Source organism: Oreochromis aureus, linkage group 17 (genome assembly GCF_013358895.1).
Source record: "Oreochromis aureus strain Israel breed Guangdong linkage group 17, ZZ_aureus, whole genome shotgun sequence".
Taxonomy (NCBI): domain Eukaryota; kingdom Metazoa; phylum Chordata; class Actinopteri; order Cichliformes; family Cichlidae; genus Oreochromis; species Oreochromis aureus.
In genome coordinates, this window is record NC_052958.1 from 22,031,109 (window position 1) to 22,056,409 (window position 25,301).

At 41.7% G+C, this 25,301-nt stretch overlaps 1 protein-coding gene across 1 annotated transcript in view; it reads right to left on the reverse strand.

The window, feature by feature from the left end:
* The window catches only part of LOC116321853 (calcium-activated potassium channel subunit beta-4), a 45,689-nt gene extending 26,181 nt beyond the window's left edge, over positions 1 to 19,508 (reverse strand). Inside the window, exons 1-2 of the mRNA XM_031741796.2 lie at positions 19,049 to 19,508; positions 12,377 to 12,547 (exon numbers count right to left, since the gene is read on the reverse strand). Of these exons, the coding sequence (XP_031597656.1) occupies positions 12,377 to 12,547; positions 19,049 to 19,213 (336 nt within the window). The 5' untranslated portion in view covers positions 19,214 to 19,508. The remainder of the gene's footprint in view (positions 1 to 12,376; positions 12,548 to 19,048) is intronic.
* Positions 19,509 to 25,301: the final 5,793 nt, after the last annotated feature.

The following is a 25,301-nucleotide window of genomic DNA, read 5'->3' on the forward strand; positions in this document are numbered from 1 at the left end:
CTGCGCTTTGCTGGCTTTCCAAAGGGCTGCGAGGGTATGGACGCTCTGACATTCATGCACAACACGATCCCACAACTCGACTTCCCAGGCGGGCTGAAGATTGACCACGCACACCGCGGCCTAGTGAAACACAAATCTGACGGTCATCCCCAAGGGTCATCATCACCCGATTTCTATAGTTCCAGGACACAGAGCGGATCATGTAAGGTGTGGAGGCTAGGGCAGCTGAGCTGAAATGACCACCGCATCATGAGCTTCTCTGACTACTCCAAACTTGTCACGGACAAACGAGCGGCATTTAATCCCTGTAAACGGCTGCTACAGCAAAAGGAAGATCAAGTTCCCCTTACTGTTTCCAGCGGTGCTTGTGCTGAAAATGATGGAGGGCAGACGTGAGTTTATCGACCCAAAAAAAGCCCAACACTACATTCTGTCTTTACCTTAAGGGAATTATTTACAGTCAAGGCCTTGGATTTAAAAACTGCCTTTTTTTTTTGCCATAGCGTAATTAACATGCCATTGATTAGCAAACCTTGGCTGCTGTTCAGCTATAGTATTTCAAATTATTGATATACTTTGCACCTCCTAACTGTTTAAGTTTCAATATTATAGGGTCTCACGCTTTGATTTGATTTATTCACTTACTTTAGTTTTGAGAATACGACGCAGTCGGCTTGGTAGAGAATCTCACTAAGACTATTAAATTACTCTTCAAGTAATTCAGTCCTCATGAGGCCCTTCTCAGTCTGTCAAAGGACAGTTCTAACCAACCTGCACAGAGGTGCGTTCTGGGAGCTAAGTCCTGAAATGACTGCTCTGCTCACATTACATTGATTTGGTATGCTGCTGCTGCTGGCGACGGGTCCTGTTTATGACTGTTTGACTGGTTAGAATCACAGACCATAAAGTTTATGTTTTGCTTTTGGGGGCTCCTAGCCCACCTGAGGGTAACTAGTGTTCTCCATCACCCCAGACGTATTTGCTTAAATGTTTATCAGTTGTTATTTTTATTTACTTCCATACCCCCCTATTTTATTTATAGCCAGCCGTCCAAATATTGTCCACTCGGTGTTGAACTCCTGGTTTTAATAATATGTTAGCCCACTGTTATATGTCCAATACAAACTGCATGGTGGCGAATAAACACCAAAGGGCCTTTACCTTAATGACCTGGAATGTAAAGGGCCTTAACCATCCCAAAAAAAAAAAGAAAACCATGACATTTATCAAATCAAAAAACACTGACATTGCCTTTCTTCAAGAGACTCACTTGTCACCCCAAGAGTCGGATAAATTTTGCCGTGATTAGGTGGGTCAGGTATTTTTTTCATGTGGCAGCAGTCAGAGTAGGGGTGTAGCAATTTTGATTCATAAGCAGCTACAGTTTAAATGCACCCAGATGGTTAAGGATGCAGATGGGTGGACATTGCTACTCTTGGCTGAGATTCAAGATTTCAAGATTTCAAGCAATATCTATGCACCAAATATTGACAATTTGGAATGTATAATTAGGTATATGGGTGATTACCCAATCCTGATAGCAGGGGACTTCCAAATTGAAGTCCCCTGCTTGTGGATGATATACTAGATCGAAGCACTCCCTCACAGCAACACTCTAGATCAGCTTCAGTTGCTCTTAAAATGTGTAGGAACTTGGGTTTAGTAGATGCATGGAGAGTATTCAACCTATCCACAAGAGATTACACCTTTTATTCTGCCCCCCACAACGCTCTGTCGAGGATTGATTATTTTCTTATGTCAAATTCTATCATGCCCTGAGCAATGTCTTGTTCTATTGGAAGTATACACTTATTTGACCATGCCTCAGTGCTCCTGCATCTGACCTCATTTGGTAGCCCCCTCAAGTCTCCCAGATGGAGGCTAAACTCAAGCCTTTTGCATGATTCTAACTTTCTTCAAGGAGTGAAGAATGGAGAGCTTCCACCTGAAGCGGGATCTGTATCTGTTCAGAATAAAAGGATTAGGTTAAAACTTAGAGTGGGACAGACATTGGGGTCCTGATGAGCACTTTCAGAGATCACAGAATACAAAGGTTTTGTATTCTCTACTGTTCTGCTGTTATGCTGAGGCAATTTTTACATGTTGTGATCTGTATTTACCGTGGACTGTAGTTTTCTGGAAAATTCAAAATAATGTTAATCCCAAAAAGAAAAACCTTTCATATACTTATTGACTGAAACTCAGTTTACACTGACCTGGTTCAGCAGTCATGCCTTTCCTTTCTCTCTGTTTAACAACTAACTTTACCTCACGTGTCCTGTGTAACATGTGATTCAGGGCTGTGTGTGATCTCATCTGTTTCTTACAGTAATGCTAATTAAGTTGACTCCTCACTGTGGGCCCCCAAAAAACTGAGACCACTGTAAAATAGGCACACTTTAGAGAAACCACCATCAATTTCTTGGAGCGTGTCAGGCCTCTGCAGGTTGTGAGGCCTTTTAGTGATACATTTTAGGACAGTATTTAGAGACTTCTGATGGCTTTCCTGGATAATGAACTCAGGATGATATGATTCTGGTATTTTTAGTGTCCGGTGAAGCAGCAGACAGATTTCAGCCTACAAATTGGACAACACAATCTCTTTTTAAGGGCTGACTTTATGGAAAAATGTCCTCAATCTGTGTATTTTCAACCACGATGGAATGACTTTTGGCAACAGTGATAATCAAGAACCTCGGAGATCATCAAACTACACTTTGAATTCATGGCTAGGAAACTACCCAGCTGATCCAGAATCTCTTTAAAAAGAACACAAACCAATCACTTGATGAGACAGGAGGAGATCTCCATCGATCAGTATCCAGCACAGAGAATCACAGTGGTGAAGAAGTCACGAAGAAGTGCCATTGCTGTAAACACTGACTCTTCGCATATATTAGATTTATTTCCCAACAAATCTTTGAAACATTTATGATTGTTCTTCACTAAATCATATGTCATACGATGCAATGTCTAATTGACCCGACACGTTTGGTTACACATGTGGACATCAGTGGAAACGTATGCAGCAGGACCAGTCAGTGCAGGAGGAGTAATCCTGCCATAACACCAACATCTGCAGAGCGCTGTACTGAGATATTACCGAGCTGCAGCGAAGCCAAAGCTGCTTTAGTTTGTTGCTAAGACTTTAGAGTCGGATTTCTGCACTCATGAAATATTTTATGGGCTGGACACACACACACACACACACACACACACACACACACACACACACACACACACACACACACACACACACACACTAATGTAACCAGCCTAGCTTGGATGGGCAAACTCCATTAAATTTGAACTGAACAGTGTGTGTGTGTGTGTGTGTGTGTGTGTGTTTGATAGAAAGCCAGAGGGGCACTGTGAGTTCAGTCTGATGAAGTGCACACAAAGAATAAAACAGGACAGAGAAATTAAACAGATCAATTAATCACCATTATGACTTCATAACTTTCAGCTGGATAAACTCACAAAGACAAGGCAGAAACATTTTTTATGTTATGCATTAAACACTCCCCTAAATTCAGGAGTGGCTCTGTAACTGAACAATCTTGAAGAATGTCTTCTTGTCCCTGCTGCGGCTTTTATGCAGATCCGGCTCACATTTAAACAGGTCTGAACATTACAGGCAGACGTCTGGGGTCATTTCTGTGAGAATCTGCCAATAACTGCTTGATTTCTTTCAGTAGCTCCTCCCATAACTGTGTTTACATCAGCATGCGATAGCAAAGCGTCAGCAGTTTGGAGTAATCCCCATTCTTCCCCACCTTCAACTTTTCTTTATATGCTTGTTAATGTTCTCCTGGTCCTGGATTTTGGACCCAGAGATTTTGCTTTGTTGACTTTTTCATGTCTGATTTTCATTCTAATGTTATTTTTGCTTTTGAGTTTATTTATACTCATCCTCATGTCCTGCTTAGAGTTCATTCTGTTTAGCCCCTTGTTATTTTTGTTCTGTTTGTATGGTATCCCACTCCAGTGTTTACAACTTACAGCAAGCCCAAGAAGTGAAAATGGGACATAAGCAGAGATGTTATAAGAGACGGATATAGCACTCCAAGACTACTGAAATAAAAATCTAGGAAATGCAGGTAGAAGTAAAACTCCCAGGGGAAAAATGTTTTTCAAACATTTAATTTGGATCAAACCTTTTAAGCGTTGGTATTTTAAGATGAGACTTCCCTGGTGGTTCTATAGATTTAGTTTTATTTCCTGGTGACTACTCAAATAAAAATTAGCACTGGGAGGAATTTCAAGATGGCTGCCTATTTATGAGATCTCGTTCTGGGAGGAGTGTAACATAAACTACATGAAGAAAAGTACTGGGCTACTCTCACATTACACCTACAGGAGCTGCTCAACCATGGAAACCCACACCATGAAGCTCCCAGTGCACAGTTTCTGTCATGATAATAATGCCAGAAGAGGTTTGGAGATCTGCAGTTACTGAGTCAGTAGAACATTGGAAACTTTTACATCCTGCGACCCCACTGAGTGCTTGTGGACCCCAAAGTGTATCACCATCACCAGAAAAACCAGGAAGAGTCAATATCCACACACTCTGCCCTGCAGATGACATTATATAGAGTTAGATTGCAGAAAGCTGATTGGTCGTTGGATGGTTTTCATGTTATTGTGCTATAGATCTGACTGGCAGCATGAATTTCTGTAAGAAATTAAAGAAAGTTAGGCCAAGAACATGAAATGGCATTGGATATAATCCAGACAGAACCAACAAGGAACCCACCTAAACAAATTCCATCTTTAAAAGAACCTCTGGTTGAGCTCATTTTCTTCATGACCTTTCAATGACAGACTGGGAACTTTAATTGCAGTTGTGTCTAAAATGGACGTTGTGGACTGTAAAACAGCTGACTGAGAAATAGAAGAAGAAGACAGACACTCTGAGTTAATTAGTGTTGTGTCTATGGGGGGGATTACTTAATGGAGCCGCCTGTGGACCAAATGACTGACATGACATTAAGATCAACAGCAGCACAGGCCAACTGAATCTGTTCATGTAAAGCAAAGGCAGGAAAACTGAGGTGTTTTAAGAATAATGCAGTAAACAGAAGTCAAATCAATATCTGCACATGTGAGGATTACAGATAGCTATCATCAGGATTTTATCAATACTGGCTCCATTGATCTGTATCCGTACTTATCAGTGTTCTTAATGTAATGGGACTAAAATGCAATAGTCTTCTCTGAGCTCTCCAACAACCTTCCTGCTGCACTTTTCATGTCACCTTCAGAGATTTAAATTAGGAAACGGAGAGCATATCCAGCCACATATTTGTTTTCACACCTGCTGAATCAAGCGAACACGGCGCTTGGATTTACGCAGTGATGCACGAACACACAGACATTACTGTAGGCACACACGTAAGAGATTGTCAGGTTTTAATTAAAGCTGCAGGTCTGAGTCGTTATCTGATCAGAAACACCAGCTTATCAGTTCGTGGTTAAACACAAGCTGAGAGCTAGACAGGCCCAACACACATATTTCACTTCTGCTTTTGTGACAATTCTCAAACCACGTCATAACCAGAAGCAACCCAAAATCACAACTGGCCAAAATGACCTTTCTTTTACCCTACGGTCCTCATGAGGTCTGAAAATGACACGAGTCCTCATGAGAATAGCTGGGCGAGTACACTTAAATACACACAGAGACGCTGAGTATAAAATCTCTTGCAGCTCCTTTCTCTGCTCGTGTCTTCACAGTTCATTTCTCCTCCAACAAAAATGAAATGAACTTCTGACCCCAATAAACATGAAGTGGTTCAGCAGGTGTGCGTCACTGTGTGTATCTGCAGGTGGTGTGTGCGTGTCGTCTACAATAACCTTCTGAGAGGTTATCAAACAGACATATCGATGCGTCTCGCCTGCTCGTCTGAGATCTGCTGTGGCCCTGAAGACACATTCTGCCGATATGTCATTTATTAAAATCGTGATTGGCTAAAATCCCAGCGCCATCCTTTTTTATACCCCTGCAGAGCTAGCAGCACACAGCCTTTTATTGTTTCATCTGCTTTTACAATGAGCTGAAGTCCAAACAGCTTCAGAGAGGAAAAATATCACGACAAAGTTTCACAATCTTTTTCATCTGAGACCACAAGAAAGCTGCTTAAGACAGCTTTGGGTTAAACCATCTATTACTGCACTGCCCCAAACCATATGCTCTATATAAAAGACACACCAGCCCCCTCATCACCCATCTGCTGTGGACATTTGGCCATTTGAAGCCTCAACTTTAGCATTTTGAGCACCAGAAAGAGCCATAAGTGACCGTATTTGAACAAAAAGCTGGAGTGCTAAATTTATCAGCTGATGTTAGCTGGATCTATCCATCGACTGCATGAATCACAGACACAGAACTGATTTTACATAAAAACTAAACACGTGTTTTTGTGTTGGTTGATTGTTTTTTGTTTTTCGTGTGTTTTTACAAAATTAGAAATGTGAAAATTCCAATTTTTTGAATGTTTGTAATTTTGTAATTTCTACAACTTTTTATACATGTTATCAAACCTCCACTCAGGGTTTTAACAATGTTAAAATGTTCATAAAGACAGCTGGATAACACCTCCTCGAAGTTCTAATAATCTAGTCATGGGAGCTCCACCCGCCTCCTGTTTATGAGGGACAGCCAGTCGGAGGAAATTTACAACTCACTTCAGACTGAGGATTAACTGAGGGGCTGCACCAGTGTATGTTAAAGAACGATTATTTTGAACTGTGGATCAAGCAAAGCTGCTGTTTTAAAGTCCAAGAACAGAAATACGGAGCTGTTGTTGGTTTCTCCTTGTTCCTCAAAGAGTAAAATTCAAATTTCAACCATAACCGTCTAACTGCAAATTTTCCACACAAACTCAGCACTCAAAGAGGTTTTTAATCACAAAGCACACTATTCTTTAAGTGCTTTCTAACTACTGCACTCAGACTCACAGACTTAAACTTGTTCAGTGGAGGATCAAACCACCGCCCCACTCTTCCAGTCACCAGCCTCATGTTAAGCCATGTGAAACATGGCGACCATACAACCAGAACCCAGCACTGGTATCAGGGGCGATTCTAGGATCAGAGCTTTGGGGGTGCTGAGCACCCAGAGAGCTGCCCAGCCAGGCAAAATAAACTTTACACATCACGATGAGACTTCTTCCCTGTCTCTGTCAGTCCCTGCATACTTAAATGTCTCCAGTTGTCCCGAGTTCTCTATGACTGTCTCCTTGGTGCATTTAAACCCCTGTTTCTCCCTGTCCTCGCTGTGTGTTGTCTTTGTCTCTGTTATCAGTCATCATAATTTTACCATCTCTGTGCAAGTCTGTAAATTTCTTTATTAAATCATAAGATTCTTAAATTCATCAAGTCTCTCTGTGCCTGGGTCCTCGTCACAAAACATGACATCACTGTTTTGTACATTTTAACACAATTTAATCCCCACATTTGTGAAAGAAAAGCAAAACACTTTTTTTAAAAGTCTGTAACAAAATCATCAAATCTGATAAAGGTTATTTAAATGCTGCAAAAGAAGAATGGATTGGAATAAAAAAAATACATATCCTAACCTTAATTACTGGGGGAGAATAATGAATGATGCTCATAGTGAGTAAAAAGTAAACTGGGTGCATTTTTTGGACAGATTCACTTTTAATGTGTATGTATAATATAATACAGATACATAAAAAAATACTCCCAAAACAGAATAAATTATTACAAAATATTAATTAAAAAATATAAAAATGGAGGCAACTTTGCCTGTGGTAGAATGTATACAATGTATGAAAAAATCTTTACTGCAGATACTAATTTGACTAATTTAATAATACTAATTTTGTGTTGTAAGATTTATGAGTTTCATACATTCATAGTGGTACTTGGGAGAGCTTGACATTTTCCCAATGGTACACACTGTAAAAAGTTTGAGAAACACTGATAAGTGTATGTGTGCTTTTGGAAAACATTTAAAGCTGCAGTACAGAATCTTTGAAACAAGCTAGCTTAAAATGTTTTTAGAATATAAACAGAGCTCTCTGCTTCTCTTTACACTCTTTATGCTCCTCACTCCACCAGGGCTGTTTGGCACTTTCTGATTCAGTGCGCAAATGTGGTGCACGTACTGCGGCAGTCATACAGACAACTGGACGGTCCAAGAGTTGGCCTACCTATTACTGGCTGAGGTTTTAGTAGAGTTGTGGCTGAACCACATAAAAATATGTCATTAATTTTAATCTCCCCAATCAATGATAATGTTATGTTGGAATGTTGTTAAAGAGGGTCAAAAATGTTTCAACCCAGTTTGTTTTGCAGATTCTGTATAGCAGCTTTAATATAGGGAGAACGTAACTTCCAGATTGTGTGAGTAAAATCAGGTTTTTTCTCTTTGTCAGTTTAACAGTTTCTGTTTTGCCTGTCACTGTTCCCTGTCTGTTTTCTTACCTGGTTCTTCCTGACCTTGTACTTTCTCCTCACGTTCCCCCTCTTTTCTCTCTCCCTCTTTGGACTGACAATCATACACAAATAGATTGTATTCAATTAGATGAAAAATTACATTAATATGAAAAAAATACTATTAAGATCACCAACAAAAAGTCCTCTCTCAGTGTACTTTCAACCAAAAGGCAAATAACCAAACAACATGAACATCTAATAAAAGATATAAATATTGAAACACTGATCCAACATAATCCTTTATTGATGGATCATTTGATTTTACACTTTTACCTGAATGTGGCTCCTGTTTTTGAAAAAACTTCCTTATATCCATTATGAATTGTCTCTCTGTACACAAACACAAACACACACACACACACACACACACACACACACCAGGAGTTATAAGGTTAATGGGCATTCAGTCAGTTAGCTAGTTAGTATCCATTTCAAACAGGACAGTGGTAACAACAGTAGGCTACGGACAATTTAAGTTTTAGATTTTAAATAGGCTGTATACATTTCAGTGGGAGCAACAGGACGGTCAAATGTCGCTGATTTTACTACAGAGCAGGACGGATTGTAGGGTAGCAAACATCATTGGAAAACACGTTTTCAACACAGCAGGTTACCTGGGTGTAATGTTTTTCAGCTAAAAAGAAACATGATCTGACTCCTACCTAACTATATAAAGAGTAACTGAAGGTTAAATGCAGCTAATATGTCCTGTTTTAAGCCAGGCACTTACACCTCCGCTCCGCTGCGTCTCAGCCACCATCGCTCTGGCAGCAACTGTGCTAGAGCCAGAGAGGGGAGAGCCGAGCTGGAACAAACCATTTTGGAAGGGGGGGGGGGGGGTAATCTATACTTTTGTTGTTGAAATGTTACGTCTCAACCAAGTACTGTATGCTTTTTATATTTTTAGTAGTGTGTCACAAAAACAGCAAATATTGTCAAAAAAGTAAGAAATCTTTGGGGGTGCACCCCCAAAAATGGGCTAAAATCGCCCCTGACTGGTATTATATTTTTTTTTTCCTCACGGAGCTTTCTGATGTCACACAAAGACATAACCCTAAAATGGTCATCTTGGGCACAGAAGCCCCGCCCACCTTCTGTGCTGTCTTATAGCTTATTTGAGACGGAGGGGCTGCTTGAGGCCCAGGATAAGATATGGCTTATTTTTAACTATGAATCATACAAAGCTGCTGTAAGAGAGTCTGAAAACAAACCCGTGGAGGAGGAAGTGAGCACCACAGCTGGTCAGATCAAATGAAATCATATTTTATTCGGGGCACCTGTCTGTTTATGATCACTGTATACCTGTGTGACGCACACGTGCTTATTATTCCTGTTATGAATCTGGATGTTTACATTGAGGAATCTGTGAGGAGCTGATGACGCCTGTGAGGCAGGCTGAGGACCCGCCAACAAGCTCATTTTTGTCTTTTTGCCAACATGTTAACGATGTTTTGGTCTTGAAGGAGGCGGAGCAATAAAGGTTTTATATTTGAAGCGAGGAACCCTCCCCTCCAACCCTCCCCCACCCCGATTTCAGTTACATGTAAAGGTCACCCAGCCGACGAGCAGTGCGACATCCGTCCTTTTCCAATTTTCAGCCTCTCTCTCTCTCGACATTAAAGGATTTCTGAATGAAGCGTGACTTCTCTCTCTCGCTCTCTCTCCGTTTCTCCATCTCCACATCATGGGTTGCCATAGCGACTGAGCAGCATCGATGACGCCCCGTCTCTCCCCTCTATATTTACTCTGTTGCCGTAGCGACGACCCAGGCATGCACCAAAGAAGAAGAAGCAGCAGCAGCACAGACTTCTGTGTTTATCTCTGTTGCTGTTCGATTATTTTGTTGCATATTGTCCTTTTGGCCCCTCGTGGGGGGTTTTCTGCACTATTTCTCCAAATGTATGTGGACACATCCAGATTATGCAAGCGTGTCATTGCTATGAAAGCTTCAGCTGTTTTGGTTTCACCAGATATTGAACCTGACTACATGGATGTGCTTTCTTTCATGACCCACGCAGCTAAAGTGGAAACCCGGAGGGGTTCAAACTGTAAACAGCCGGCCCTCAGACCCGGAGTCACGCAGCTGTGCAGTGTTTACCTTCAGATGGTTGTTAATGGCGCTCTGAGTCCTCCATTCACACACTGAGTGGATCTCTTTAGGTTCACCTCTGACTTTAGACGCTGCGATACAACAACAATCAGACTGAAACTCTCCTGACACTCAGATGGAACTAAAACAGCAAAATATGGCAAGATCACTGCAACACTTCCATTTTTTCCTCATTTCAGCCATTTAACCTCTGACCCACTGAGGCATAGATCACTTTTTATCAGGGTACTCAAACTACTTACTTTAAATCTGCCCTAAATCTGCTGTTCCAGTGGTGATGTTCATATGAAACATGGCCAAAGATTTAAATAATGGGGCTACAGTTATACTCATTAGCTAAATGTTCAGTGTCACATCAAATTTCCAGTCTTGGATCTGTATGACATCACCAAGAGCAGATATCCCTAATATGGTGATTGCCTGATATGTTGTTGCTGCCATTAAAACTCAGACAGTTGTTTGTGTTCATCCGGAGGCGGCGTTCTCAGTGAACAGAATCAGCTTTCCCAGATTACTGCATTTGCCTTAAGATATTACAACTTCTGGGTGTTCGTGCAGTACAAATGCCACTATAGAGTACTCAGAGTACTTCATTTCTGAGTAATTGGCAGCCTTACTGTTAATATTTTGTAGTTTGAGCTGCTCTAAATCTCCACATTTGGCAGCAGGAATGCTAAATGACGGGCCAGTAATTGAGCTTGTAGTGAAATCTCTCACACCGTCTCATGAACTGGTGAAGTGTATTGTACTAAAATTAATTATCTGTGAAAAGAGAGACCGGTAAATCAAATTTTTAAGCACTCATATGAGCTTACGCGTTATTTCATGACACGATGATTATCATCCATTATCATTCAGACATTTTGACTCCAACAGCCTTGGTTTTCAGGTCTGCCCCAATTCAGATGTGTAATAGCAACACTGATTCACAGTGCAAAGCTTATTAGTTTCATGTAAAGGCTGTAAAACGGGCCTTTAAAAGCCCGCCTTTAATACAGAGCTAGCACTGGCATCAGTCAAATATGAGACTTTGAGCCTGGAGATCTGGACAAACCAACGAATCCTGAAAAACACAAACAAACCGAAGAACAAGAATAACTGTCCTGACTGCAAACTGTACAACTTTTTGACTGAAACCTGCTGTTTGGTCTCTGGGCTGTAGAAGAAGACCCAGTTCTAAACATTAGCAATAGCCCTCAACTGAGTACACACGGTAAGTGAACAGGAAGTGATCTAGAAGTAGCAGCAATGCTTCCAAAGGTGAAGACGCCTTTAAAGGTGACCGTGGGCAAACGACATCATTATTATTATTATTCTTATTGTTCATTCCCCAAACTTTCTGATCACACTTTATGGACGATCAGCTGTTAATGAAATTAACCTGATTAATTTGCACAAAGATGATGTTCAAAAAACGTTCAAAAAGGCTTGCTGTTGATTTGTCTGATATAAGAGCTGGAACAGCTGATTTTTAATAAACTACTTCATCCACAGAATGAGCAGTCATATGGGCTGAAAGGATTAATCAATAAATCAATTAGCTGACATTAAATGCTTAAAACTGGAGAATGCAGCTTATCTGATGTGAGGGCTAATTAAAAAAGTAAATGAAAGAAATAAATAGGTTAAATAAAATCCTCTTTAGTGCTGAAACATGATGAGTGTCTCCGTTTTAATGACCAAAGAGCGGATCCAAAGTAGTTCGGACTATCGGGACTAACAGAGCCTAACTGATGAAGAAAAAATTATAAAAAACATGCCGCTCACGCCTTCACATCACACGGTAAAACGAGGGGTCATTACCTTTGGGTTGAGGACCAGCTGCTGCTCATCAAAGTGCAGCAGAGCCACAGAGTTGGACTCGGAGTTGTTGACAAAGATCTGCAGGCAGGGGTAGAGCGACGTTCCCTTACAGTCTGCTCCACATGTGAACACGCACTCGAACATCTCCTCCGGACGCAACACCGACACCACCTGCAATAGGGGGAGCACACGATTAGTGATGGATATTAGTGGACTGCAGCTGATTCGTTGAAAAATAACATTTTTTACTGGTAATTTTATTTGAAATATAAATATTTACTAATTGTCCAATTTTCTGTGAGGTAAATTTGAATGTTTTGTTTGGGTTTTTAACGGAAGGTTGGATTAAGGTAAAAATAAAATTATTTGAATGTGTCATGCTGGTATGAAGGCCTGGGAGGAAAAATGTGTTTAAGATGAGTTTTAAAAATGGACTGTGGAGGTGACTGTTTAACATGCAAAGACAGTTTATTCTATAACCTCGGGGCAGCGATAGAGAATCCTGTCCCCTCTGAGTTTCCACTTAGATTTCTGTATATGTAGCAGCAGTTGGTTAGATGACCTGAGAGCTCGGGGTAAAGACCATTTAAGGATTTAAAAACAAATACAGGAACTCTGACTCAGTGGAGCTTATAGGACTTGATGGTTCGATCCTTTGAGTAATCAGCGCTGCTTCCTGCCTGGGGTCCTTAGTGGGTGAGCAGTAACTGCTTCATTAGGGTCATCAGATGGGCATCTTCCATCCTCAGTATTTCATTGATTTTATTTCCACAATACCTCCAGAGGGCTCAACATGACACCTGGTGTCCTTTTTCTTGATCCACAACCAGTCACTTCTTCACTCAGTGCCCTCGCACTCCCATCCTCTTCAGGAGTTTTGGTCTTGACAATAAGCCCTCTACACTCAACCTCCACAGCAAGGTTCTGCCTGAGCTGCTATTACGACAAGCTTTCCTGTTCATATGCCTCTTCAACTCCAGATTCCCAAAGTACCATTAGTTCCAGAATGTCTAAAATCTTCTGCAAAGCTGATCGCAACATGAGGTCTGGCCTGAGATTAGTTATTATTCCTATCAGAAAGACCAGTGTGATCAGGGTTGACCTACATCTTCCAGGGTCATGCTTACTCTTGCCGATGACTTCACAAGAAGTTCTCCTGCTCTCATGAAGGGAATGAGGCTTGGTATTCAGACCACTGTAGGAGCGAGGGCATTGGTGTCAGTTCTCCTTCCTTATGAGATAATCACCAGTTGTTGCAGGACCTGGTTGTGGAAGTTGTACATTTCTAGGCATTGCGGCCTTGGGAAAGGCTTTTTTTGCCTTAGAGTTGCTGGAGTTTGGCAGAGAGCATACATATGGTCGTCTCCACTTCACTAATGGACGTTTTGGGCTGTAGGGAGGATATTGTAGGTGCCTCTGATTATAGAGCTGAGTCTGCTTCCTTCCATTTTCCAGAGATCCTTCCAGTTGAGCTTGTGATGTTTCAGTTTTTCCCAGTTGGTTCACTGGCCCAGCATGTGAGATGGACTTGTGCCACATTGCTCAGCTTGTCCCAAATCCAAGTCCTGCCCTTTCCTGCTGAACGTGTCCAACTATATCTCCACGCTCGAGAGGAGACTGTGCTTTCCGCACAGCCTCTGACGGAGTCCACATCCTTGCAGTGGGAGCAGCAGCTCTCATTGCTGCATCTTGAGACTTAGTCAGTGTCAGTTTTTAGTAAACACTTATATCTGTGGGAACTTTTGTTCATGCAGCTTTTAAAAATGTGTGGACACAGAGTACAGTCTGAATCTTTTATATGTCTGGATGCTAATGATGAGCGATGGCGGCAACTTGTCTACCGGCTCATTACTGGACTCAAACAACGACCTCAGGCATGAAAATAAATATCAATGTCCATGAAAAATAATCAGTCAGTCTTTGCAGATCTGATAAAAGTCAGACCGCTTCATCACTCAAGAGGTCACAAAGCTGCAATAATGTCCAAGTATCGTGATTGATGTGTTATTAAGCGATGGATTAGTGAATGACGGAGCAGACGTGCTCTCTGCCACATGACTTTGGACTTCCAGTCTCCATAATGCATGAACATTATTCCAAAATGATGCAATAAGCTAACAGCCAAATAAATCAGGTCGGTATGAATTCATCATCCACAATAAACAGCTGGGAGTGCAGGCTGTAGCTGCCTGTAATTTATACCATGAGAAGTCCTGGTGGCTTCAAAACACTGTGCAAACACTTTTAACGATCCAGAGCGGAAAGTGATGCAGCACGAGTGAACCGAAGCAGCAAAAGGTGGACGCTTTGTCCTGACAACAAAAATCAAAATAAATGACTAACTCAATCAGAAAAGGCCTCAGGCTGCTTTGAGCTGTGATTTCAAACAATATGTTTTAGTTTCTGTCAAAACTAGAGGTCATGTTTTTTTCTTCTGCCATGTACAGCAAGAAGAGGAATGTTTGAACCCAACGAGAAGTTTTTTAAAGGGTAATTTTGTATTCTGAGAGCAGCAGGAGCTCTAAATGGAAATATTGATTCATTCAATCTAATTTATCCATTTTAAAGACAGAGAATCCGTGACCAGGATATCTGAAGAAACACTACGAGTTGTTATTTGGGGAATTCAACGTACAAAACCTGCACAGCTGTCTTGATCTCATTCAGGCTCCTTGCCATTTTTCTGTCACTGGTTCTCTGGCTCCAAAGCAGGAGAATGCTGATTGGCTTTACCAACTGGGGAAACAGCTGCCAGTGAGCAGAACACCAGACCGGCCTGCTGCATACGAATCGAAGAAAAAGTTTAAAAATGAAACAACTCAGATGTCTGGAAGGGGATTCAGAGACACCGTCTGTGAGCAAAAAAGATTCTCCTGAAAATAATAGATGGATTCACTACATGAACAAAAAGCTGAAACTACAAAAACTGATTGGCTGCTTGTGTTTTCTCAATATGTTTCTGATGGCAGTGGAGTTTGTTAAGACTGAAGGTAATAGACGGAAGTTTGTCTCCCTTTCAGTAAAAATATCTCACAAAGTAATTATACTGCCTTCTTCTCACAGCAATCATCCCTCTGATTGCACAGCGGTGGCCTCCTATTCAGCAACAAGACAATGCAAAATAGCTTTAGAAGTTACCAAGATGCAGCTGCAGGTAAATTAGCCAGTTGAAGCATCAAAAGATCAACAAAATGACGACAAACTTGTCAAAATGTTGACTCATTCAAGCTCATCGTTTCAAATTCCTACTGGGTGTCTTCCTCTAGATAAATGCTTAAAAGGATTTGAACTTTGCCCTTCTATCAAAAGATTTCCTGTGAAGCTCAAAATACTGTAAAACAGCATGAAGCACTCCAAGTTCCACCTTGAGCCCGACCAATTTATAAGCAGGACGATATTATTGGCTAATAGCCGAAATTTAAAAAGGGAAAAAACAGATAGGGAAAAACACCCTTCAAAAACATTATACGTATCGCTGTCTCATTGTTTGTCCACCAGAGGGCACTTAGGAACTTCCCTGCTGGTAACACGTGTTGGAACTTAAATAAATATCTACACATAACAAATATCAGAGAAGCTTGTTTATGTTTTGTGTGTCATAAAGAAAAAAACAATACCGGACAATATTGGAGAACATCGGATTTTTAAATCACTGAATATCTGTTTGATTAACCTGTAGTTCCATTCTAAAAGTTCCTCTGCATCTGAAAGTCTTACTTCCTGAGAAATGGGTTTGGTGAAGATAAACAATCTCAAGAAACATTACGTAGAACCAAGTTCCTCTCTAGAAATAAAAGTACATTCTTAAATGATTGTTACTCTTATCAGCTTTTCTCAGTCTAGCTTTTAAGCTTGTGATTTGGCATTATATAAATGAAATTGAATTGAATTGAACTGAATAGTTAACAGCAACAAAAAGATGATGAGCTTAGGGAAATGTTAAGGTCAGCCTTCTTTCTCCGACTAAAAGCTTAACGAGGCTTTAATTTTGGCCGTGGTCCATCAATCTGGCAGGAAAACTAACAATCATCACTGCAATGTCCATCCAAAAACATGGATTCTGACAATAGAAGGGTTAAAGAATCTTACAGAACTTTGTTTGTAACTGGTTGGATCCACTAGAAACATCGACATCAAAACAACACAATGACGAGGTCAACAAAAATTTTAAGGTTGACCTTTTCATTGAACATTAAAGTCTCAAATTCCCACTTCATCCTCCCTTTGGATAACAGCTTAATAAGAATGGAAGATGATTTCTCTTGCAGCTGACAGTGACGGCTGGAAAACGCTGAAAAAAACAATGTCTACCCGTTTTTCCAGGATCTTACATTTATAAAGTATTACACTCTGAACAGGAACTTTCAGTAGATAAACCAGCTCATAGAACTTTATCTAAAACCTGATTCCTTTACTAGAAATGTAGGTCGCACCTTAAAATGTTCTAATTCTGCACAGACAGTCACTGAAATTGAGGTTCAACTAAGGTTGAGTTATGCTTTTCTGTGTCTGCACTCCATGAACCAGAGAAAACTGCAGATTTTACCAGTGGTATATTAGGGTTTTTTCTAGAACTCCTTCTACTACAGATTAGGAACTTTCCAAGCATAAATCAGGAGTAAAACTTCAGCTGTGAAGGTTACCTTTGAAAAAAGGAAAGAAAGATCAGTTTAAGTGCAATATTTAGCTTTTCTAATACATTAATACGTAGTTTCTTTGTAAAAAACACAAATATAACAATGTCATTCTTTCTCGATATCCCATGTGGAGGACTTTCTCTGTGATATTCTTGTAATTTACAGCTAAATACCAAATAATACCAAGTAGTTTTAGAGAGTTATGAGGACGGTTTCCAGGAAATGGAAGAGAAAATATCGAAAGTTAAAAATAATCCTCCGGGGGATGAAAAATGTCTGACCGCTGAGTATCCAGCCAGCATTTTCCAAATTTGAGGCTTAAACTAGAACCACAGCGTGTTACCTGTGAGGTTAAAGCTAGCAAAACCTCAGACTAACATAGAATCTGGACTACAGAAGTTAGACTCAGCTGTCAGGGTGACTTTAATTTAAAAACAACAGCGAGGTCCGCGTTCACTGACAGACGACTGACAGTTTGTGTCAGATCACCTCGGTCAGACCGGCGGGATCGCTCTCACTGTCCATCAACGTCTGATAACTGATCTGCATTAGAGTTTGCCCTCATTTATTACTGGACACTTCTCGAGTGGCTGAAGGAGATTAGCACAGATAATCTGAGTCAAACTCACAGAAATCCTTCAATATTGATCTCAACACCAGGAATTCTTCGAGATGGTGCTTCTCGTCAGTGTGTCAGTGCAACATATGGTTAAAAGTACAGACAGGACAGAAATAGGACAGTTTCTAATACACTAAAGTAAATATGTCAGTGACTTTCTAGTAAACAATTTGGACATTCCTGAAAACAGCAGCATAACAAAAGAGGCAAGTGGATCCTTTCACCTATAGTAAAGCTGCAGCTTTGTCCAGTTAATGCATAGAATTTCAAAAAGCTGTATATTCTTTAAGTTCACATGAATAAAAACAGAAAAAATGCAAATACTGGACCCAGATCCACAGGAATCAACATTATTTTCCCTTAAATACTTTCTTTTTGTCTGAATCAACATTAATACTTTATAAAATCTCCAATCATGATGACTCAAAAATCTGGATATTGAGTATCGATGGGAATGTTTACTCCACCATCAGCAACGGGAGAGCTAACAGAGAGTTGGCAGCCTGGAGGTGTTTCTCACTTTTATTGAACTCATGGTGACATACGTGCAGTGGTGAGTTGGATTAATGTGTCTACTCCACTCCATGTGTGAGGAGAAACTAAGGAGACTGGAAATAAGTGCAAGAAAGACTCCCACAGTGAGCTGAAAGCAGACGAGTGCACATATGAAGAAAATAATGTCAGTATTATGTTAAAAACTGCATTTTATTTTGGTCCTGACTTCACTTATTAATTTACTAACACTGAAGCACTCCTCTCTTTATCAACCACTAATACCACAGCTGATAATAACAAACTTCCACAGTCACATCACTAATTTAGGCTCCAGGTAAAGCCACCCTGCTGCCGCTGAGTGTTAGTACGCTACACTACAGCAGACATATGTTTACTATTTTTCAGTACTTTTGATTGATGTACTTTTACTGCGTGTAATTAATCAGTTAAAGTCCTAGTTGTGTCAGCAGTTCCTGCGAAATGCTGAAATCCTTAACAGCTCTCAGTATCCTGCAGTAGGCTGCAAGTTATTTTTTTCTTTTTATAGGAGAACTATTAATAGGCTGCGTGCTAAAATAATATTTTACAGTGAAGTACTATAGACAGCCAAAGCCTGCCCTAGAAATGCATTGTGTGATATCAAAAGTATTTAACTGTAGCGTGTACTGAATGCAGTAGCAGTACTACAGTAAGTGTGGTAGCAGCAGTCCTCATTAAAACTACTTCCACATAAACACACCTCTGAAAACCAGCACAGCGTGAACCCCGACAACAAACGACAGGAAAAGTCGGGTTCAGTGTGTATTTTAACTAATACTACCACTAACCTGACTACTACTACTACATCTACTACACCTCCTTGTACGGCGGCGGCTCCGGCAGCAGCGGCGGTGGCAGCTCGGAGCTGGCAGCCGGGCTCACCGTGCAGTTGGCCGGCTTGCTCTGGAGGCTCTGCAGGGTCGGGCTGAGCCAGCAGAAGCCCAGGATGAAGAGGCTGAGGATCCCGCAGGCGATCAGGAACAAGCCCAGCCGGATGCTCTTGTCCTCGGCCTCGGAGTACTCGTACGACACCCGGATCTTCGCCATGGCAGCCCCGCGGAGACCTCCGCCGGCATGGAGAGGAGGAACGGAGGAGGAGGAGGAGGATGGATGCACGGAGGATGAAGGAGGGGGAAGAAGAGGAGGAGGAGGCGCTGCTCGCTGTGTGCTGAGAAACTGTTGAGTTTAAACGCGACCGCTTTCGTTCTGTAAGCGCTTCATCTGTCCTCCCTCCTCCCCCTCTGCCTCTTTTATCGCCCACCTCACCCCAGCCTGCCCTCCTTCTCACCCTTCACCTCCCACTCTCCTCACTCTTCTCATCTTCACTACAAAAGCCCAAACAACCCTGGAACTTTCTACGATAAAGGCTCATTTCACCAAAATCACAACACACACGCTCAGCGCCGTGGCCAAAAGTGTGTGGACACCTGTGTGGCCATCAGGTTAGACACGTCTGCACATAACTCTGTCAACAACAAGTCTGCTTTCAGCTGGTTTGGCGTCAGCGGCATGCACTGACGTCATAGTGAGTGATAACGTTATAAAGAGAAACCAAAGACTGTATATAAACTATGGCCACTGGTCAGGGTGTCCTGTGTCGAACGAAGAGGTCTCTTCTTCGTTGGACCAATCCTGGTGAAGCACTTAAGCTGTCTCGTCTTGAGGTGGAGGAGCTCTGGGTTCTACTATGAGCTCCTCACCTCATCACGTCTACAGAGGAAGCTACTCACAGCTGATGAAAGATCAAAGCTCCCTGCTCTTGAAAATCTAAAAGTTCAGACTTGTTTTAAATGGTTAGAGTTTCTTTATTGGTTATGTGTTTTTAAAACTGCATAAGAAAGTCTTTGTTGTACTTGCACATGCTTTGGGATTGTACCTATGTCAGGTCTTAATGGGTCAGCAGTTCTTAACGGGTCAACGGCTTCTGGGCAGGTGAACCTCTCGGCTGGATTCTGTGGAGATGTTTGTCCTTCCCCTCTGGGGCAAGATGCCAAGATTCAGCAGCATTTCCAGAGCCCATCCAGATGGTGGAGAAACGTAGATGAGAGGTGCAGCAAAAGTGACACATTTGTGTGGACAGACTGCGGAAGCTTGATCCTTCTTAGCCATGAGTGTGGACAGTTTTAGCATGTGGTCGTCAGACTTTAGGGGTTTATTTGCAGAACTTAAGCTAAAAGATTAGACGCATGTGTAATGGAGCCAAAGAGCGGCGCGAGGACGTCCAGCAGGACTGTCGTGTCTGAGTTCAACCCTCCTGCTGAAAACCTTTCACTTTGGGAAACAGTTTGATGTCCTGACCTGAACTCCATCCAGCAGCGACTCAGGTGTCCACATACTTTTGGTCATGTGGTGCAGCCTGTGGCTACGTGGCATGTTTCTATGGTTTCATCTCTCTCTCTCTCTCTCTCTCTCTCTGCAGGTTGAGTGATGCTCGATCACTCTGGTGGCTTGATGATTCAATCCAGATTTGTGTTTTATTTCGCCGCTGGCTCCTTGTTGTTCTCTCGCTGTTACATGCTGCATGAGATAAGCCTCTTAGCGGAGCGAGAGAGCGCAACACTCTCAGAAACATCCTCTCTTTTTCTGGACGTCAGGTTTGCTTTCACACAGGAACTAATACCTGACTTATATCTATCTCAAATATCTGTCTCTCTCAGAAGTAGTGGAGCATTGTTAGTCTGGATTTAGAAAAGCAGTAATTGAAAACATCCCACAGATGGTGAGACAGATGCGAGGATTCAGCTGAGATAACTACGCATTCAGAGATGGAGTTAGTGTTTCCAGTTAGTTTCACTAGTTATGGCTTTGAGTGGCTGAGGCGAGTTTTATAAACACCCGTTTGGTCGGTTCACCACTATGACTCAGGCTGAAACAACTGGATTTAATGCCCATGGCAGACCTTCATGCCATTGTTGCTCTGCTAACATGTAAAACGTAAAAGTACGACACGATTTCCACATTTCACTTCATAGGAAAGTTTTTTGGTTGTGACTGAACAAAACCAAAACCTCAAAACAGAACACTGCATTTCCTGTGATGCCCACTAGAGGCTGGCTCACAGACTCGCTTGTTAAAATGTCTTTGCAACACAAATAAACATGAATTTTGGCCTTTGTGGATAGTTTTACTCTTCATTACCTTTTAAATAGAGAAAGAGGGTTGAGTTATAAGCTAATCCAAGCTAATGTGGTCATTAATTACACAGACAGATGCCCGCTAATTAGTGCTCAGTAACATCCAAATAAAATCCTAGCATTTCACTCACGGACTTCTCGGACAGTCTGTTAGCACAGTAACCTCACAGCAGCCATATTATTGGTCAAATAATGTAATTAAAAATGCTCCAACAGCACAAACACAGCTTAGAGGTCCAGCTCAGAGACTCTGTCCACGTGTCAGTCAGGTGCCACACCACTAATAATGCAAACTTTAAGCCTTAATACAACTCAAACAGGTAAGTTACATCACGCTATTTATCTCTGCTGTGAAGTTTTAACATTTTCTCTAGTGGTCTCTAGTGGATGCTAGAGGAACTGCAGGTTTTGCCTCTTACTTTTCTGCGACAGATTAACATTTTTAGATTGTTGTTCTCGTTCGTGTTGGAACCAGATGCTTCTATCTGGACTTCTTCTCTCTGACCTGCTCAGTAAAGAGCTCTGATTAGATAAATTACTACATGCTGAAACGTTATTATGGATTTTTTTGTATCCAAGGAACCAAAACTTTCTCCTTTTTCTGTCTAAAAAACATTTAAAGATACTAACAGTAAAACCAGTTTTGCCCTCAGGGATGTAAAATAGCAAGAAGAGCCCGTGGGTAACCAGTCGTACTGTAAATCATCACAGCATTTATCATCATCTTGTTCCTGGCATTAAAAGATGGTATCTTTGGGTGTTTGTGTGCTTTTAAACTGTCAGAACTTCATTAGTGTTGCTGTGATGACACAGTCTGTCTACGCCACACTCATCTCTCCTGCCTGTGTGGACAAGCAGAGGTTGATTGTTGTTAAAGACCAAAACAGCCAACCACAGTAGTCTCCAAGGACCAAATGATCAATGAGCCGACTGAGATCTATTGATTTCCCTCTCTCTCAGCCACAATGAGGAGCCCAGAGAGTGAAAAAAAAAGGCACACGCTGACACAAAGTCACATTCTTCAAATAATCTATTGAGTTTTTATGCAGAAGCTGTTTGAATTTTGTCCCAGTGGGTGAAGGAGCCTCAGCTCAAACATTCGACTACAGCGAAAAAAGACTTAATCAGTCTTCAGATCACACTAATGAATGCAGATAAATCACATTTACCAACAGGAAACCAAAGCTTAAACATTACCTGCTTCAAAGATGCTTTATTTTTTCTAATGAAGTACAAGTAAACACAAGGACACTGATGATGTCACTTGGGGCTGTGGGGTTAGGAATAAAGCTTTTTATATATTCTAGACAAATTCCACAGCAGATTAAATTAGAAGATTAAAATGTCGGCTAGAGCTGTAAATATCTGACTGCTGTCACTGAGGAACTCACAAAGCAGCTTTCTTTATTTTCTTGTCATATGTGTCCTGTTCTAAAGGTGGATGTTCACAGCAAACACAGATCAGGTTGGTGTATGAATAGAAATCCCTGTGAGTCAAAAGCTCAGACTGCTCAGAAACACTGTTTTTTTTTTACTCTTGGATCTGTGATGTCACAGAGGGGTGATCTCCTTATATGGTCATCTCAGGTACACCCACCTGCTTGTCTCACAGGTGGGTGTACACTTTTCTTCTGATTGGCAGTCTACTGCCAATCAGAAGAAAAGTGTCTTAAAGGGGTCTTGATGCATTTTCAATCATCCAGGTAAGTAAATCTCCAAAAGTTGATTCTGTTCATCTGGACGTAGCATTTTGTGGGAGAAACGTTTCGTCACTCATCCAAGTGACTTCTTCAGTCTCAGCTGACTGCAGATTTCCCCAATCTTATAAACAGTACATTTGCATAATGACTGAAACCAGCCCACTGAGGGAACAATGGGCTGGGAGGTCAGTTCCTTAATCTTAATTATGCAAATTCTCATGACCATTGATCAACAAACACTGACCAAAACCCACTGATCAAAGACCACTGATCAATGGCCATGAGTACCATTCACAGACAGTTGGGGAATGGCTGCAATCACAAGAACAGCACATCTGCGTGTGAAAACCTGTTGTGATCCCATATGTGTCAGGAGTATCGGAGCAGTTGAGATGCATTTTTTCTAAACACCGGGTCTCTGTGGCTTTTAAACCCCAAAATACGCTGCGCCAAAAACTGGTCCACCCCAAGGATCGGGTCCCCCGACACAAACAGAGTAACATAGTGTACGCTGTTAAGTGCCAGGAGGATTGCCAGGATTTATACATCGAGGAAACCAAACAACCTCTGGCGAAGCGGATGGCACAACACAGAAGAGCTACCTCGTCAGGCCTGGACACTGCAGTCTACTTACACCTACAGGCCAGTGGACACTCTTTCAAGGATGAGGATGTACACATCCTGGACAGGGAAGAACGCTGGTTTGAGCGTGGAGTCAAGGAGGCCATTTACGTGAAAAGGGAAAGACCATCTCTGAATCGAGGAGGGGGCCTAAGGGTACATCTTTCCCCATCTTACAATGCTGTGATTGCAGCCATTCCCCAACTCTCTGTGAATGGTACTCATGGCCATAGATCAGTGTTCTTTGATCAGTGGGTTTTGGTCAGTGATTGTTGATCAATGGTCATGAGAATTTGCATAATTAAGATTAAGGAACTGACCTCCCAGCCCATTGTTCCCTCAGTGGGCTGGTTTCAGTCATTATGCAAATGTACTGTTTATAAGATTGGGGAAATCTGCAGTCAGCTGAGACTGAAGAAGTCACTTGGATGAGTGACGAAACGTTTCTCCCACAAAACGCTAGGTCCAGATGAACAGAATCAACTTTTGGAGATGTCTTAAAGGGGGTGGAGCTAAATCTACTTTTTTTCTATTGAACCCAGGGGTTGGGCCAGGGAAACACTTCCTTGATGAGTTCTTGGCTCAGTCACTGATTTTGGGGTCATGCTGAATAAAAACACAGTTTTGGGGGTAATCCATTTTTCTGAGGACTTGTAATTGACAATTCTTTAGTCAGTGAGCATGCAGTGTTTTTGCTCCTCAACAAACTGACAGCTCTAAATTCTCCACTTTGTTCGCCAGCTGGTTTCTAAAGATGTCAAACAATAACTGCGGTAATGTTTGAACATATAGAATAGAATAGAATAGAATGCCTTTATTGTCATTATACAGTTGTACAATGAGATACAGAGCATCTCCTACTCAGTGTAAACATGTTGGGGGGGGGGTACAGTTCTGCAGCACTATATACATATGGACAGTATTAACATAGGGAAGAAGATGTATATATATATATATAAAATGTACAATTTACAAACCGTAAACAATATGTAATAAATAGTGTTATGTATGTACAGTTGAGTTATTGCACATGGAATTGGTATAAATAGTGTTTATGTATATACAGTTATTGCACATAGAATTGGTATAAATAGTGGTGGTCCATAGAGGAAGTGGGAAGTGGGGGGCTGTGTTATCGGTGCATGTGTGAGTTCAGGGTGGTTATCGCTTTGGGGAAGAAACTGTTTTTGAGTCTGTGGGTTTTAGTGTTGATGCACCTGTAGCGCTTCCCTGAGGGAAGCAGGCTGAACATGTTGAAGCCAGGGTGGGAGCTGTCCTTGATGATGTTTGCTGCTCTGCTGAGGCAGCGGGAGGAATAAATGTCCATCAGGGAGGGGAGAGGGCAGCCGATGATCTTTTGTGCTGTCTTGACCACACTCTGAAGCCTCACTCTATCTGCCTTGGTGCAGCTGCCGTACCATACCGTGATGCAGTAGGTTAGCAGGCTCTCAATGGACGAGCGGTAGAAGGTCAGCAGCAGGTTGGAGTTCAGCTTGTACTTCCTGAGGACTCTCAGGAAGTGCAGCCGCTGTTGGGCCTTCTTGATGACCGCTGAGATGTTTTCCGTCCAGGAGATGTCAGCAGAGATGAGGACACCAAGGAACCGGAAGGTGTGGACCCTCTCCACACACTCCCCGTTGATGTAGAGGGGGGCCAAGTCAGTGCTGTGTCTCCTGAAGT